Consider the following 15899-nt stretch of genomic DNA (forward strand, 5'->3'; position numbering starts at 1 on the left):
AGGTTAAGGATGTGTTAATTCCTCAGACTGGAGGAAAGGAAGGGAAACATATGAAAATTTTAGTTCTGGTAGATATTAAGCAGCCTTTATTGAGAGGAACCACGGTTCAGATTAATGGAATGAATAAATGGTTGTCCTTTTAATATGAGAAGTGTCCTGACTTCTGCTATAGTTGTGGTATCATAGGGCATAGTGAAAAGAATTGCAAGTCCCCTGTGTTGGTGCAAAAGGGGCAATATCAGAATCAATATGGTCAGTGGATGAGGGTGTTTGGGGGAAGAAGCTCCCCTCAAAAAGAGATTAGTCAAAAGATTTGGACACCTCATAAACAGGTTTGGAAGGTGAGAAATGGGGAAATGATCAGAATAGAGGAGTTAGAGAGACAAGACAAAGGAGTTGAATTGCCTCAAGACAGGAATGTTAGTAGGTCAGGTGGAGGCATGGTGCAAGAGCTACAGAAACAAATAGTGGAGAAGGATGGATTACCTGCTGGAGATAGGGGGAAAATAGGTAGGATAATACCAAATTGGAGTGCTGGGAAGGAGATAGGGAAGCAGGAAGGTAGGGACATGAGTACAGGAATGGAAGAAGTAAGATCTGAGGAGGCTAGATACACTGATTTACCTGATAATTTAGGCAATGAGGAGGACATGGAGGGCCAAGGAGTCCTAGGAAGAGAGATGATACAAGAGAATGGGAGGTGAAGAAGGAGGTGAAGAAGGAGTACAAGGCAGACCCAGTGTTGGTAGGGAGCTAGTGAGTATGGAAACTGATGAGACCACCAATAAAGAAAACCAAGGAGGATTCAGGAAAGAAGGGAAGAGGTTCAGGAGAGTGCAAACTGGTCCAAGAGAGCTAAGAGCTCCTCTAAAGGAGATCAATGGGACAGAGAGGAAGTTCCAACTAAGAGATGAAGATATGAAAGAGGCAGTGGATCAGGAACACATAGATAAAAGGCATAGAGGAGATCAGAAGGAGGGGATAGCTTATGAGAGGATTGGAGGGGAAAGGATCAGCCCGCACTAGTCCCCAAAAGATCAATGAGAGCTATGGTGTGGAATTGTCAAGGTGCAAGGAGCCCCTTGACAATTCCCCACCTGAAGGAGGTTAACAACCTCCTCTCCCTGAACATGATTTTCCTGAGTGAGACTAAGAACAAGGCTAAGTATATAGAGAAGGTGAAAAGGATTTTGAACTTTGATAATTGCTATGTGATAGAGGCTATGAATAAGTCTGGAGGTATGAGTTTGATGTGGAATGAGGAAACAAAAGTTAAAGATATTAAACATTCAGCCTTTACCATTGAAGTGCTGATAGAGGATGAAGAAGTGAAACAGGATTTGTGGTTGATTGGTATTTATGCCAGTTGTGATAAACAGATGAGAACAGGGCAATGGGAGGTTATTAGCAGGAGGAAAGCTCTGTGGGGGGAAAACTGGTTAATTATGGGGGATTTTAATGATTTATTGATATGAGACGCGGAAGCTAACGTAGGATCTTAGAGGGCACGTTGACGATTTGATGGAGTTGAACCCAAACTTGGACCACTCAAGAACGAATTCAACGATAGAGGACGCCACAATCAAGTGTGATCGCTTGATTGATAAGTCAATAAACAACTTAGGATCAACTCTAGGATGTTCAAACTAGCTTTCACAAGCTAAAGGAATTTGCCACAATTAATGGACGAAATTCTGGAATTTTATTGAATAATATCGAAAAACTGAATGTAACATCAAACTTAAGGCTATTTATAGCCTTGACTAAAACCTAATAAAGCTTGGGAAACATTAAAGAAATTCGGCCAACCCATTTCTTTCTCTTGGCCGAAATCTAACCTAGTAGATAACTAACTAACTAAGTGATCAACGGACTAAGGCCCACTAATCCAACCCTTAGCTCAGCATGAGCTAATTAATCTAGAGCTGATGTGGTGTTTAGGCTTGACCATGCACGTCGTCAATTGCAAGCAACATCTTGGTGGGCTTGTAAGAGTCCTCCAAGTCAATTCCCTCAATGCTTGGGCTTGGTTCCTTCACAGGGTCTACTTGTACACCATAGTTAGCTTGCTTATTCGCATAATTTATATTCAAATGAGGAGAAGTGGGATGGCAGAACTAGGGAGGAATGCAGCTTCTATGACTTCAGACATTTCATTTAGGAGAACCAACTAGTTGATATTGGGTTCGAAGGAAACCCCTGGACTTGGTGTAATTAGTGGCAAGATGGTGAAATAAGACAAAGACTAGATAGAGGGCTTAGTAGTGGAGGATGGAGTAACATTTTTGAGCATCCTAAGTGCACTCATTTAGAAAGCTTAGCCTCTGACCATAGCATGCTGATACTGGACACAATTTCAGGGGAAAGAAAAAAGAGAAAGAAATTCTTCTTTGACAAAAGATGGATTCAGAGAGAATGAATTGAAGAAGTGATAAAAAGGGCATGGGAGGAGGATATCAGGGATTCTAGAATGTTTAGGGTAGTACATAAGATTAAGAGATGTAGAGTTACTTTGTTGAAGTGGAGAAATGGATTTATTGAAAACTCTAGGAAGAGGATCTCGAACTTGAAACAGCAGCTGATGGAGAAGAAAAGTTCAGATATTGAAGGAAGGAAGGGAAGAGTTGCAGCTCTGAAAAATCAGTTGGTGGGAGCTTACAGAGAGGAGAAACAATACTTGAGTCAGAAAGCTAGGATAAACTGGTTACAAGAAGGAGATAAGAATACTAAATACTTCCATGCAGTGGTGAAAGGGAGAAGAAAAAGAAACAAGATAGGGAATTTGCAGAGAGAAGATAGATCTTGGACTGCTGATGACAAGGAGATTGCTGAAAAGATAGCTAGATATTATAAGCAACTCTTTAAGTCAACTAGGATAGATTGTATAGAGGAGGTTCTAGATGGTATTCAAAAAACAATTGCTGACCAGATTAATTTTAATCTAACTAGGCCTGTGGAGGAAAATGAGATAAAGTTAGCAGTCTTTGCCATGAATCCTAATAAGGCACCAGGACTTGATGGGATGACACCCATCTTCTTTCAAAAATTCTGGCCTACCATTAAGGAAGAGGTGGTGGAAGTAGTCAAAGCTTTCTTTCAGTCTGAAAATTTGCTCAAATCTCTGAATCATACCATTATCTCTCTCATTCCTAAGGTGGAAATACCCATTGATTTGAAACAATATAGGCCAATCAGCCTCTGCAATGTACTCTATAAAGTAATCTCTAAAATCCTAGCAAATAGATTGAAACCTGTCCTAGAACACTGCATTAGCAAAAACCAATCAGCCTTTGTTCCAAATAGATAGATTCTGGATAATATAATCATTTCCCATGAATGCCTTCATTTTCTTAAAAACAAGAGACAAGGTAAGGATGGTTATACTGCAATCAAACTGGATATGTCTAAAACCTATGATAGAGTTGAATAGGATTATCTGAAAGCTGTGATGGAAAAAATGAGGTTTAATTAGGTGTGGGTAGATTGGATAATGGAGTGCATTAGTTCTGTCTCCTACTCCTTCAATATAAATGGAGAGACCAAGGAATATGTGATTCCTTCTAGAGGCATCAGGCAAGGTGACCCTCTATCACCTTACCTGAAATATTGTGTTCTAAAGGCCTCTCTAATTTACTAAGGAATGCAGCAAGACAGGGATTACTAAGTGGATTAAGGATCAGCAAACATGGACCAGCAATAACACACTTATTCTTTGCTGATGACACATTGATTTTCTGTAAAGTTGTGGGGGGTAGAAGCAAGGGAATTAAAAGAAATTCTGGATCACTATGAAAGAGGGTCTGGCCAGGTGATTAATTTGGACAAATCCTCTATCTGCTTTAGTAAGAACACCAAGGAAAGGGACAAGGAGGAAACTTGGGAGCACTAGCAGGTGTAAGGACAGTGAACCAAGGCAAATATCTGGGCCTTCCAATGGTGATCACAAGGACAAAAGGACAGGTATTTGCCTACATAAAAGCCAGCATTAAGGCCAGACTTAACAGTTGGAAGAATAAGTCCCTAAGTGCAGCAGGGGAAGGAGGTGATGTTAAAAGCAGTGACTATGGCCATGCCAAATTATGCTATGTCTTGCTTTAAGTTACCTGTTACTCTATGCAAGGAAATCTCAGGGACGATGGCCAAATACTGGTGGGGTGAATTAGAAGGGAGGAGCAAAATACGTTGGTGTTCTTAGGACAAAATGATAAAGACAAAACTGGAAGGAGGATTGGAATTCAGGAACTTAGTATGTTTCAACAAGGCATTGTTGGGAAAGCAGATTTGGAGGATGATCAGATACCCAAACCTTTTGGTTAGCAGAATACTAAAGGCTAAGTACTATCCCAAGGATTCCATTCTGAATTGTGAGATCTCCAAAAACTCATCCTGGTTCTGGCAAAGTATTATATCAGCAAGAGAGGCAGTTAGGGGGGGCATTCTGAAGAGTGTTGGATCAAGGAAGAGTATAAGAATTTGGAAAGATCAATGGATTCCAAAGAATCTCAATGGAAGGCCAACTACAAGGATGCCAGACAGTGGGGAGGAGCAAAAAGTGGAAGATCTGATTTCAAATTTCAGATGGAATAGGAATGAGATTTACAGGAGGTTCAATAGGGAGGATGCTGAGAACATTATGAGGATACCTATTAGTTTGTCAAGGTCTGGGGACATGCACTTCTGGATACATAGCAAACATGGGGAGTACTCAGTTAAATCCTGTTGTCAGGTTCTGCTTAAGGAAGAGAGGAGTAAAGGAAGTGAAGTAAAAGGAGATTCTGGATCGAGTTATGATGACACCAATACACAAATTTGAAAAACTCTCTGGGGACTGAACATTAAGTATAAGATCAAGCTATTCATATGCAGGTGCATTACTAACACCTTAACAGCTAGGGAAACAATTTTCAGGAGAACAAAACAAGGATCACATTTTTGCTCAAGGTGTGGAGATAATATGAAAACTGTGGAACACATTCTATTCCACTGCCAACAGGCTCAAAAGGTATGGAAGCTCGCACTAGTTCAATGGGATGGAATCCAGAATCAAACAGGTTGCTTCAAGAAGTGGTGGGCAGCATTAGTTCAAGCCACAAGCAGGAATGAAGGAAGGCAGCATATTGCTTTGACTGCTAACATACTTTGGCAGCTATGGAAAGACAGGAATGAAATGGAGTTTGAAGGGAAGGAAAGAGATGGTCTGAAGATTGTACAAAAAGCCAGTACAGAATGGATGGAGTATGAGGAAGTTGGGAAAGGAAAGGATGAAAAAAAGTACATCAGAAACAAATGAAGCAAATGAAAAAGCAAGGAAGGGAGGAAGGGAGGAGGGAGAGCTGATGGAACTCCAGATTGCAACCAAGAAAGTACCAGTGGGCCATAAATTAGGAATTGACATCGTTGCCAAGCAGTCTGGAGGGAGGATCAGAGCTGAATGGACTTTAGAGGATAGAAGCTCGCATAGGGATATTCAAGATGAAGCCGTAGCAGTAAGGTTGGCATTAATGAAGGCAAGACAACAAAGTTGGCAAAGAATCAAAGTCATTAATGCTAACAAGCAACTTATTGCCTTGCTAAAAGCTGGGAAAGGTGACAATCCAAACACTGCTACGTTGATTGAAGATATACATGCTTTAGCTAATCTGTTTCAAATGTGCTCTCTTTGAAGTTAGGAATGTTAGTAATATGTCTCTATGTAATCAAATTAGCCATTATGCTCTAAGCATACTCATGGATGAGGAGAGATTTTTTGGCTCTCCTTAAGTGTCACGGTACACTTTGTAAAGTTGCCTGACTCGTTGCTCAAATATTGTACAGGTCAAGTATTTATAAAATATCATCTATCGTTTCCGGGGAAAAAATAAATAGTTGAGTGGAGGACAAGACAAATGGAAACATACACCAACAGGAAACTATAGCTTCCAGTCTAATGACTATACTCAATTCTCCTACCTAGAGAACATAATTATGCCTAGAGAACATGGCAGTAAGTGGACTCGAGTTTCCCAACAGCTATAACATGACCAACATAACAATGCAACAAGCTCAAAACAGAATTTCACCTGCTAAAACTACCATACCTCAGTCCTCATGTTTACTTCTATGATGAGTTTGGCCTCCTTTTCTTTCCAAAACCAACAATGGCAGTGATTGAGCAACAGTTGTATTGCATACGCTTGTAGACACGGCCGCGGGGCTTCTTCTTATCTTGCTTTGCGACCTAGGGAGTTTGACATCTCACCTTATCTACACAAGCTAATGAACTGCAAACCTTACCGATGATTAGCTATGGAGTTTGAACTGCTGAGAAATCTACTTGGAGTGGTGAGACTACAAAGAGTGAAAAGAGAAAGGACTGTTTCGTTACTTCTCAGAATAGATGAATTGGTCTCCGGTTTGTTCCGCCATCCCGACCGGCGAATCATTAAGATTCATTTTAATAAAATCTTTTGGATTCACAGTTTCCATCATTCCCATCACTTCTTACTTTAATGTTTAGGTCCAAATTTTACAACAGAGCTTAGTAATGAAATTTGTTCTTGAGTCAATTTTCTCAGTCTTTATTGTCTCAAGCCTCTTTATTTTTTTGTTTTGTTCTATAATGTTCTACTATAAAAATGTTCTATAAGAAGAGTCATTTAATTATGGATGAATCAGTATTGATGCTTTATTACACTGCCTTTTATGAGATCACTCATAGACCTTACATATTGGAATTCTGTATCATAGATATTTTTTCTCTTTCTCTCATCCTTCCATTTATCCACAGTTTTCTTCTCTATTTTGCTTTCCAACTTAAAATCATATTTATTTTTGCAAGAACATAAAATAAATTTCAGTTGCTGCAAGGATGTGATATATCGGTCACATCTTGACTGGTTCTTTAGCTTTAGATTGAGATAATGCGAAATGATAGGTTGGTTATTGAGGGGCCAATTTTTTGAATTCTAACCCTAAAAAATTCAACGAGTCACACACTAAGCATAGCAATTTTCTCAAATGATTAATCGAATAAATGTTTGGGAGTAAAGTTAGAATTAGCGTATGCCTTAGAGGAATAAATTATAATTTAACCTTATCTACAATTAGGCATGCGTATATATCAAAATCATGTATTTTTAAAATGATCGGAGTAAAACTTTGAAGTTATGTTTTCCATATATTAAAAAAATTTGGTCTTGTTCTCAACTAATATTGGAAGCATGATTTTAGCTTGTGATTCTTAAAATGCTATATTATTGTGTATTGCAACTACTTTTTCTATTCTGATTTTAGATTTTTAAGTTAAAAAAGATAAAAAAAATAAAAATCTAGGATTTTTCCTAGTTTTGAGTTCTAATTGTGGATTATTCTTTTATGCTGACAAATGCCCTCAAATTTTTAAGATAATTACTAACAAATCTAAAGGCACCCTATTTTTCTATTTCTATTTGTTATATATATACATATATATATATGTCTCTTTTCCTCTTTTTTTTTTTTTTTTTTTGCTCTCACTCCATCTTGAGGCATGTTTAGTTTATGTTCCTTTCCATCTATGTCCTTGGGTGAAGAATTTAAGTACATCAAGAAACAATTTAATTAGAATAAAATTTCATTATGCGCCACATAAGGCAATCTAGTCATTAGATAGTCAAAATTAGAAGCAGTATTGAACTAGAAGTATTATAGATACACTAAATAGACTTTCAAGTTACTTTAAATACCTAAAACTTCTTTGATTTTTTTTTTAATTTTTTCTTTTTTTTGTTGTAAGTGAAATGTTTTGAATTCAAAATATCTTACTGAGAGTCCTTCATAACTTACCATCCAACTTAATTCTTCCCCAATTTCAGTGACTCCTTATTAATCTTGAGAGAAACAACTTATCAATAACCATTTTGTAGAGAATCATGCTATGCTGAATGCGTGTACTCCTAGATAAGACTACTACAAATGGTAAACAGTCACCAACACAGTAAAAAGAAATTACCTTTTTCTTGAATTTATAAAAAAAATTAAATTGTGTAAGAAACAAGTAACTTTTTTTTTTGTCGATACGATAGTTTCTTACACTATGGGGGAGGGGGAGGACCTGAAGAGGTCCAAGGGTAACACGAAGGGGACTGAACCACCACCGAACGAGACGGGGGTACTATGCACCCACCTGGATTTTTTTAAGCAAGGCCACATTTAAATGTGGCATATTGGTGGGAGGTAAGGTTTGAACCTTGCCTCCTACCTCACCAAACTTTAATGCATTGGGGGTGGCCACCAGCCCAAAGGATGGTGGTTTTAGCAACAAGTAACAATCCACAAAAATAGGTAACTATTAAATATTTATCAATCTATACATTTTTATTTGCATTAGATACCCTACAAGTCTTGTCTGTTAGGATTGTATGATTTTTGAGTTTTTGTAGAAATATACTATAACAGATATATGTAAGATAAATAAGTGATTGAAAAATGTATTAAGAGAATTTTTCTATGAAAAATCGCAATCTAAACACAAGATCAAAGAACATATGAAACCCATTTCTATAAAATAATTTTTGATAGTAATCATAATTTTTACTCCTCCGTCCCATTATTAATGTCATATTTTTACTTTTTTATTGTCCCAAAATAAAAGTCTTATGATAAAAGTCAAATAACTTTCAATACTACTTTCCTTTTATACCCTTAGCAAAAATGACAAAATTTTATAATTAATAATAAATAATTACATATGACCCACCATAACACATGCACACTTTCACAAGTCCTATGACCTTTTGTTTTTAGCTGGCCATTTCCGTGTGTCAAACAATGGGAAAGATTGGAAGAATGTGAAAAGTACGGCCCACCATTTGACTGTGCATCATAAATGCTACTCCGGAAAAACGCCCCAATTTTTTGGACGGAGGGGTACCATTTATAATAACGAAGCCTCTTCAAAATGGTACAGTGGTTTGTACTACTCAATTGGTATTAGACTGACAAATCTGAAATTGTGGGGACAAGTAAGCATAAAGTAATAATAAAACCGGTAAAAGGACACTGGGTGGGGGAAACGAAAACTAAACCTCATCACTTTTCACTTCAACAAAGTTGAATGAGGCTTCGGTGGGAAAAATAGGCAAGTTCATCTCCGGAGAAATTACACTCCCACCTCACTAATAGACCCAAGGCCGAAGAAATTACACCCCCACCGAGTAAGAGACCCAAGGTGAGATGGGCTGGCTGCAAATTTTAATTACCAGATTGGCATCCAACACAATATAATTATCTACAATTAATTTATCCAAATATTACTACGACTATCTAATTTTATATTATATATGCTGAAATTTTATGCTCTTATGTCATTTTACATAATTAAATCAATCTAAATTTATCTAATTTTGCATATACATATATTAATTATTTTTTGTAATCCATATAATTGTACTACTACTACCTAATTTTATATTATCTAGCTTGAAATTTCTTCCAAAATATTGAAATTATCTACTCTTATGTCAATTTATTTATTTTTTCTAACTTTTTTTCAGTTATGTATCTAACTTTACATTTTCTTCATTATGTCTATTGTTCACTCAATTAATTTGCACTAATTGCCTTTTCTATTACGACAACATTTTTCACAATGTCATAATATTTTTGCCTACAAACCAGTCCGACACTCAATTTTCAATTCAACCAAACAACATCAGTCTTAATTTTCGGTTCAACCAATATAACGACAAACTTTACTTACAATTCTATTTTAATTCTTCAATTACAACAGGTACAAAATTATATTTAATCTTCAAAATTTGTATTCTAGCGGGAATTCACTAATGATGCCAACATTTCACTTAATCCTTAGTGGGTCCATAATCGATTCGAGCAATCTAACTACAATATTCCACGAGGTTTTCCACATAAATTAGTACATTTGTGCCTAATTTTATTAAATATTTTAATTGCATTTAGTATTTTCTTATCCAACCCATACAAACATTCATTAAATAATCGTGCTCAAATCGATTCAATTCATCTCATATTTACCTTATACAATATTTTGCTTCTACGAATCGGTTTCTTTCTTTCTACTTTCTACAACTACACAATGAATCTAAAAACAATATTTCTTATTTTTTCTATACTTGCAATTCTACCACTCTATTGTTCATAATTTAGAAAACAATATTAACAAATATTTTAAATTGGTCTTACCCATTTTATGTCATATACTAAAGTAGTTACATCCTATTTTATGATTCTTGGTTCATGAAGAGAGTTTCCATTCATATACAAAAGTACAACATATATAGAAACAACTCTTTATTTCTCTGTTCGAAAAAATTACAAATTATAATCTAAAAGCATATTCTTTTACATGTTTTGATTTTTTCTTGCCTACAGTCAAACTGTTCTTTCTTTCGATCTAAACTAGTTACAAACAATACTGCATAAGCAATTTTATTCCACATTTCAATTTTTTCCTCGATTACAAAAACAATATTTCAAAACTATATCCACTAATTGATCATGAGTAAATTGTTATATTGTTACAAAATAACAAAAGGACAACAACTGACAAAACCATACATACATATATTATGTTACATTTGAGACCAGTTATCCAAGAGTAAAAGTCTATGAGAAACAAGTGGGATGAATACACAAAATAAAAGAAAGAAGTTTCCTGAACTTTTGCACATTTTCAACATAATTTCAATCTAATTTACTTTTTTTTCCTTTGAAACCATTAATATCATTATTTAAAATCTAAGATACCAGTGATGATCCAAATTCGAAACATTGCTATAAAAAATGCAAAGCCAAAACTATTGAGTAGTGGCAAATTGACTTTGATATTTAATCATCATTTTTTCGTCAATTATCCTAAATATGCTTAAGATTTGAAACTTTGGGGACCAAATTTGTTTTTGATCCAAGCATTAATGATCAGTCCTACATGCATGCAAAGTATTATAAACAAGAACTGTATTTCTTCCAAAATTTTGGATATATGTCATATATTGATTTAAATTCTGTCACTTAATCATAAATTTTTATCTCTTTTTGCCTAAAAATATGTTCAAGTTTGGGGTACCAACTGCAAAAAGTTTTTTATATTATTTGAAAGAAAATTATTCATTCATTAGTAAATTTTGGGCATGTCATCTTGTATTATATTATCCATGAAAATATATGGAATACTTTTAATGTGAAGATTGTTTGTTGTCATATTTTTAGAATAGACAATGAGGAGTTATATTTTTGTATTTACACCAATTAAAAATATTCTTAACCATATCACTGCATAGTCTAATCAATACGAACATTTGACTTCAAGCATGTATACATTAGGACAAATACCATTAGTATTACTAGTGATAAAGGGGCACACTCAATCTATGTGCAATTTAAAACAATCACTTTTTATATGGAAGAAATTGGTATAAAATTTTAATAAACAAAAAAACTTTGATCTTTAAAAGCTTTTTTAATATTATTTTAATGAATTTGGTAATTATAATGTTTATGGTTGATTATCGATGAAAGTTAGTTGTGCTATTGGATGACAATACATAGACAATATGTTAATCAAATGATAAAAGTATAATTAAGGTGATTATGATGATAATGTTGAAAATTTAAAAGTGACAAGTATGGTCTAATTAAATTTCACCTATTTGCACTCCGGTTATTATGTCATCAATTCAGTCTCATTAATTTGGACTAATAGCATTACAAATGCATTTTTTAAACATTTCTTTATGTTCTACCCGCAAATATAATAAAAGAATCATATTAATTACTTCTCATATAATAAAACAACATATTACTTCTCCTACAAATATTCCATCTCAACTAATTAATTAACCATTCATTTACTCCTTTACAATTATTAATTCCTATGATCGGTTAATTAATTGTATATATTATTCCAAAATTTCTTCCAAAATATTTAAATTATCTACTCTTTTGTCAATTTATGTAATTAAATGAATCAAAATTTATCTAATTCTGTATATACATATATTATTTATTTTTTCTAATTTCTTTTCAGTTATGTATCTAACTTTGCATTTTCTTCATTATGTTTATTGTATATAAATTAGAAAACAATATTAATAATGTCTTGGGTCTTTTCACATGGGTTAACGTGGGCAAACTCATGTGACAGACAAATTGTCTTGGGTCATTTCAATGTGGAACCCACCATCACAACACTCATTTAAGTTCCCATAGCCTTAACCCACACCAAAAACAACCTTGAATTTTGCTTTTCCTAACGTGTCTGGCTCCTACCACATCGGTATCACATCAAAACCACCTTACCAATGCATTGGTACAACCACTATACCAATCCTTAGAATTTTCGGTTTGTATACAAACATATGCGGTCTTTAATCACTAGTAACTTACTCGACGGATGTGGCTTAAATTTAGCACCTACCATCTTGGACCGCTAGACTGTACATTTAACAAGCTATTCCGGAGACTTTCATTATATACTGGTCCAGATGTTGTCATGCAACTGATTTGTCATCGTCAGTATAAAATCATATCGAGGAATCGTACTAATCCGAAGACTTTCATTGTGAACTTGTCCAGATGTTGGAAAACGGCATTGTGCTTTTTGACGAGGGGAAACGTTTAAATGCCGTGCTGGTTAGGCGATTAGGTGCAAGAAATCCAAATTGTGGTTTCCATTCATAGGACCACAATAAGTTTCAGATTCATATGTTTTGCCTCTTTTGTATTTATATCAGGAAATTAGTCATGTTTCGAAAGTCATTTTCTTCCAAAAAATTTTTAAATTTTTTATAAATATATTTTTAAATCACATTTTTACCTTACGTATATCAAATTATTATAATACATTTTTCTATAAAAATTTTAGAAAAAAAAAAGGATCCAAACATGTTGTCATGATTGTGATACTTTTCTGAAATTGCATCTTAGCTAATTTTGAAATATGAAAGAAGAATTAAATGAACTTAGAGATTTCTAGCAAGTGAAGAAGCCTGAGTAGTTGGAGGGAGAGGTTAATGAAATTTCAAACAATTTGAAGATAATAAATGGACTTGTACTACATTGGACAGACGTGTGACTACTGGAGTAATGAAGAGTTTGGTGACTAATAATTAATTTCAAGGGTTGGGTGTCTTTGCTTAGTGGGATGATTTCCAGAATATTTTAGTGCAACAATTTCAATTTTCTCTCAGGAAAGATGCTAATGAATAGGTGCTATTAATGAATCTTTTTTACAAGGCATATAGAAACTAGAATATACATGATACAGAAAAAGAGGAAAGAAGAAACTCGCTTACAATATATTAAAACATTGCATATTTGAGATGCCACAGTAATGAAGAATACAAGGGGTTCTGGTGGGTAGAAAGATAATATGAAAACAGAACAGATGCGCCAGGAAATGTACTCAACAGAATAATCACAACACTAGAAGCTTTTTTTTTTTTTTCCTAAATTTACAAAATTAGAAAGATATGCATCTTAATTACCGACCACCAGAGAGAAAGGAGTCTGCTACAGAAGGTGTGTAACATCTGTCTGTGGAAGTTGCAAATGACGATTTAATATCTTCGAAGTCAGGATGGGTGAAGCCAAGGCCAACAGCAGAAACGCCCATGGCTAGTGATGATAAATCTGGCAAGGCAACTGATCCCTCCAAGTACAACAGAACTTGCCTCATACTTGGCCTAATCTTTGGTTCTGAATGAGAGCATAGCAAGCCCAGTTTCAACACCAATTCTGCTTCCTCTTTCACATATTCATTACCCAAATTATGATCAACTGCCTGGAGTATACAACCTGCTTTCCAGCACGAAAATACCCAGTCAACCAAAACGATACTCTCTGCTGGTTCTGCTCGAGGTTCTATTGGCCTTCTTCCGCAGGCAACCTCTAGCAAAAAGGCCCCATAAGCATATACATCAGTGCTCGTTGTGGCCATCCCAGTCCTATTATGCTCAGGGGCAAGGTAGCCAAGAGATCCTGCTACATGGGTGCTTTGAGGGAGAGTTCCATGATCATATAGCCTTGCCAGGCCGAAATCACCTAATCTTCCATTCAGTTCATCATCTAACAATACATTACTGGCTTTTACATCTCGGTGGATCACTACTTGCTCCCATTCTTCGTGTAGATAAAGTAATCCTGACGCTACACCTTTGATGACTCGAAATCTTTGGCTCCAGTTGAGGGCGCAGTTTGGTTGGTTGTACAGAAACTTGTCTAGACTACCATTGGACATGAACTCGTATACCAAAAGCAACTCTCCTTTACGCCTACAATAACCCAAGAGTGGCACTAAATTTCTATGGCGTAAGCGCCCAATACTGACGATTTCTGCAATAAATGCTCTCATTCCCTGTCTTGCTCGATGAGAGACCTTCTTGACAGCAACCTCAACCCTGTTTGTCGGCAACACGCCTTTGTAGACCTGGCCAAATCCACCTTCCCCTAACAGCTGTTTTTGTGTAAACCCCTTGGTGGCAATGTATAAATCTTTGTACTTGAACCTGTGAGGCCCATAGGCAAGTTCCCATTCTTCCAGCACTTCTGCAAACTTCCACTTCCTCCTTAAATAATAAACTACCCCAAAAGCTACAATCGACAGCAAAAGTATGGAAAGCAGGGGCAATCCCACGGTGAAAAATTTAGAAACTTCCTTAGGTCCCAACCGAGGAAGCTTGGGGAGCCGAGAGAGATCAAGCGCTTGCGCATCACCATTCATCTTGAAGCTCCATCCCAGTACAGTAAAAGCTATCCCCTTGTCGATTGGACTAGTGGCTGCAGAAAAGCCAACATACATGGTTTGCCGTAAAATTGGCGAAAGATCATATCTCAGAGACAAAAGAGGAGTATGTGGTTTAGCAGCCGCTATTGGAGCTAATGTAACGTCGATTCTCCTATCCACCCCATCGTATTCCACCCAAAGTTGCATCGGTTGACCGCTGGCAAGAGTTAAGTTATCAAATAAACTCTTGTTATTAGCCCGGTAACTTGCTGGCTGGGATACCTTAGACCTCATAGAGTTAATGTCAATACCAACATGGTTGTCATTGATATCGTCAAAATCTGGGTTTTGGATAGTGTCAAGCTCCACTGCAAAAACGTGATTTGTACTGTTTCCATCTGTGCTTGTGTCGAAGAGGCCGAGGAAACGTGTGGAAGCCCCTTCTGCAAGGCCTCTTGTTGGCGCAATCACAAAAGCCATTCCCTCACCTGGCATGCCTGGGAGCCCAGCTACCATAGCAAACACAAATTGGGTGGAAAAGGAGAAAGCTGAACTATTAGATGTGCTCTTGAATTTGATGGGATTAGGATAGAAGCCATGCCCCGTCTGTAAGCTGGTGGTGTTGGTTATCCGTAGGAGGCCATTGCTGGTGATTTTGGCTACTCCATCCAGACTAAGATTTGATGATTGAAATCCTTCATAGATGAACCCAACATCGTCAGAAGCTGATGTACCAGCAGCGGTGTGAACTAGAAAATAGGCTAAGATTACTGTTAGAAGTCTGAATGACATGACTATCCAACTGCCAAATCCTTGTTAATTTGGTAGCCCATATCTTACTGTCTACCGTTGTATATACTGGATTGTCTGATGTGGAATACTTTCAATGGGTCCAGATACATGACAATTTGATTTTACTTTTCAAATTCAACCTTTTGACAATGATGCAATGCTTTTGAGCAACATCACCTTTTTAAATTGACCGTCACTTCAAAATGAGTAACATCATGCTAACGTGTGGTTAGAATTGTCCATAACTCCTTTAGCATGTGGTTAGAATTGTCCATAACTCATTTAGAATTGTCCATAACTCCAAAATGAGTTATGGACTGTAATACTAGCATTTTCCTTTGGTTAAATAGTTAAAAAACTCTGTTTCAAAAAAAAAAAAAGGTGAAAA

General features: G+C 36.1%; 1 protein-coding gene and 1 pseudogene across 1 annotated transcript; both read right to left on the reverse strand.

Annotated features, from left to right (window-relative positions):
• Positions 1-6097: 6097 nt before the first annotated feature.
• Positions 6098-6474, reverse strand: LOC113755458 (annotated as a pseudogene).
• A 6792-nt stretch (positions 6475-13266) lies between these two features.
• LOC113755455 (L-type lectin-domain containing receptor kinase IV.1-like) lies at positions 13267-15614 on the reverse strand. The gene has a single exon (XM_027299463.1). It carries the CDS (start codon positions 15509-15511, stop codon positions 13478-13480), a length of 2034 nt encoding a protein of 677 aa, XP_027155264.1. The 5' UTR covers positions 15512-15614; the 3' UTR covers positions 13267-13477.
• Between the last annotated feature and the right edge of the window lie 285 nt (positions 15615-15899).

This window comes from Coffea eugenioides, unplaced genomic scaffold, assembly GCF_003713205.1.
Source record: "Coffea eugenioides isolate CCC68of unplaced genomic scaffold, Ceug_1.0 ScVebR1_149;HRSCAF=605, whole genome shotgun sequence".
Lineage (NCBI taxonomy): Eukaryota > Viridiplantae > Streptophyta > Magnoliopsida > Gentianales > Rubiaceae > Coffea > Coffea eugenioides.

Bases quoted from the DNA above. Each gene is read 5' to 3' on its own strand.
- LOC113755455 (XM_027299463.1), bottom strand. From the start codon at position 15,511: ATGTCATTCAGACTTCTAACAGTAATCTTAGCCTATTTTCTAGTTCAC.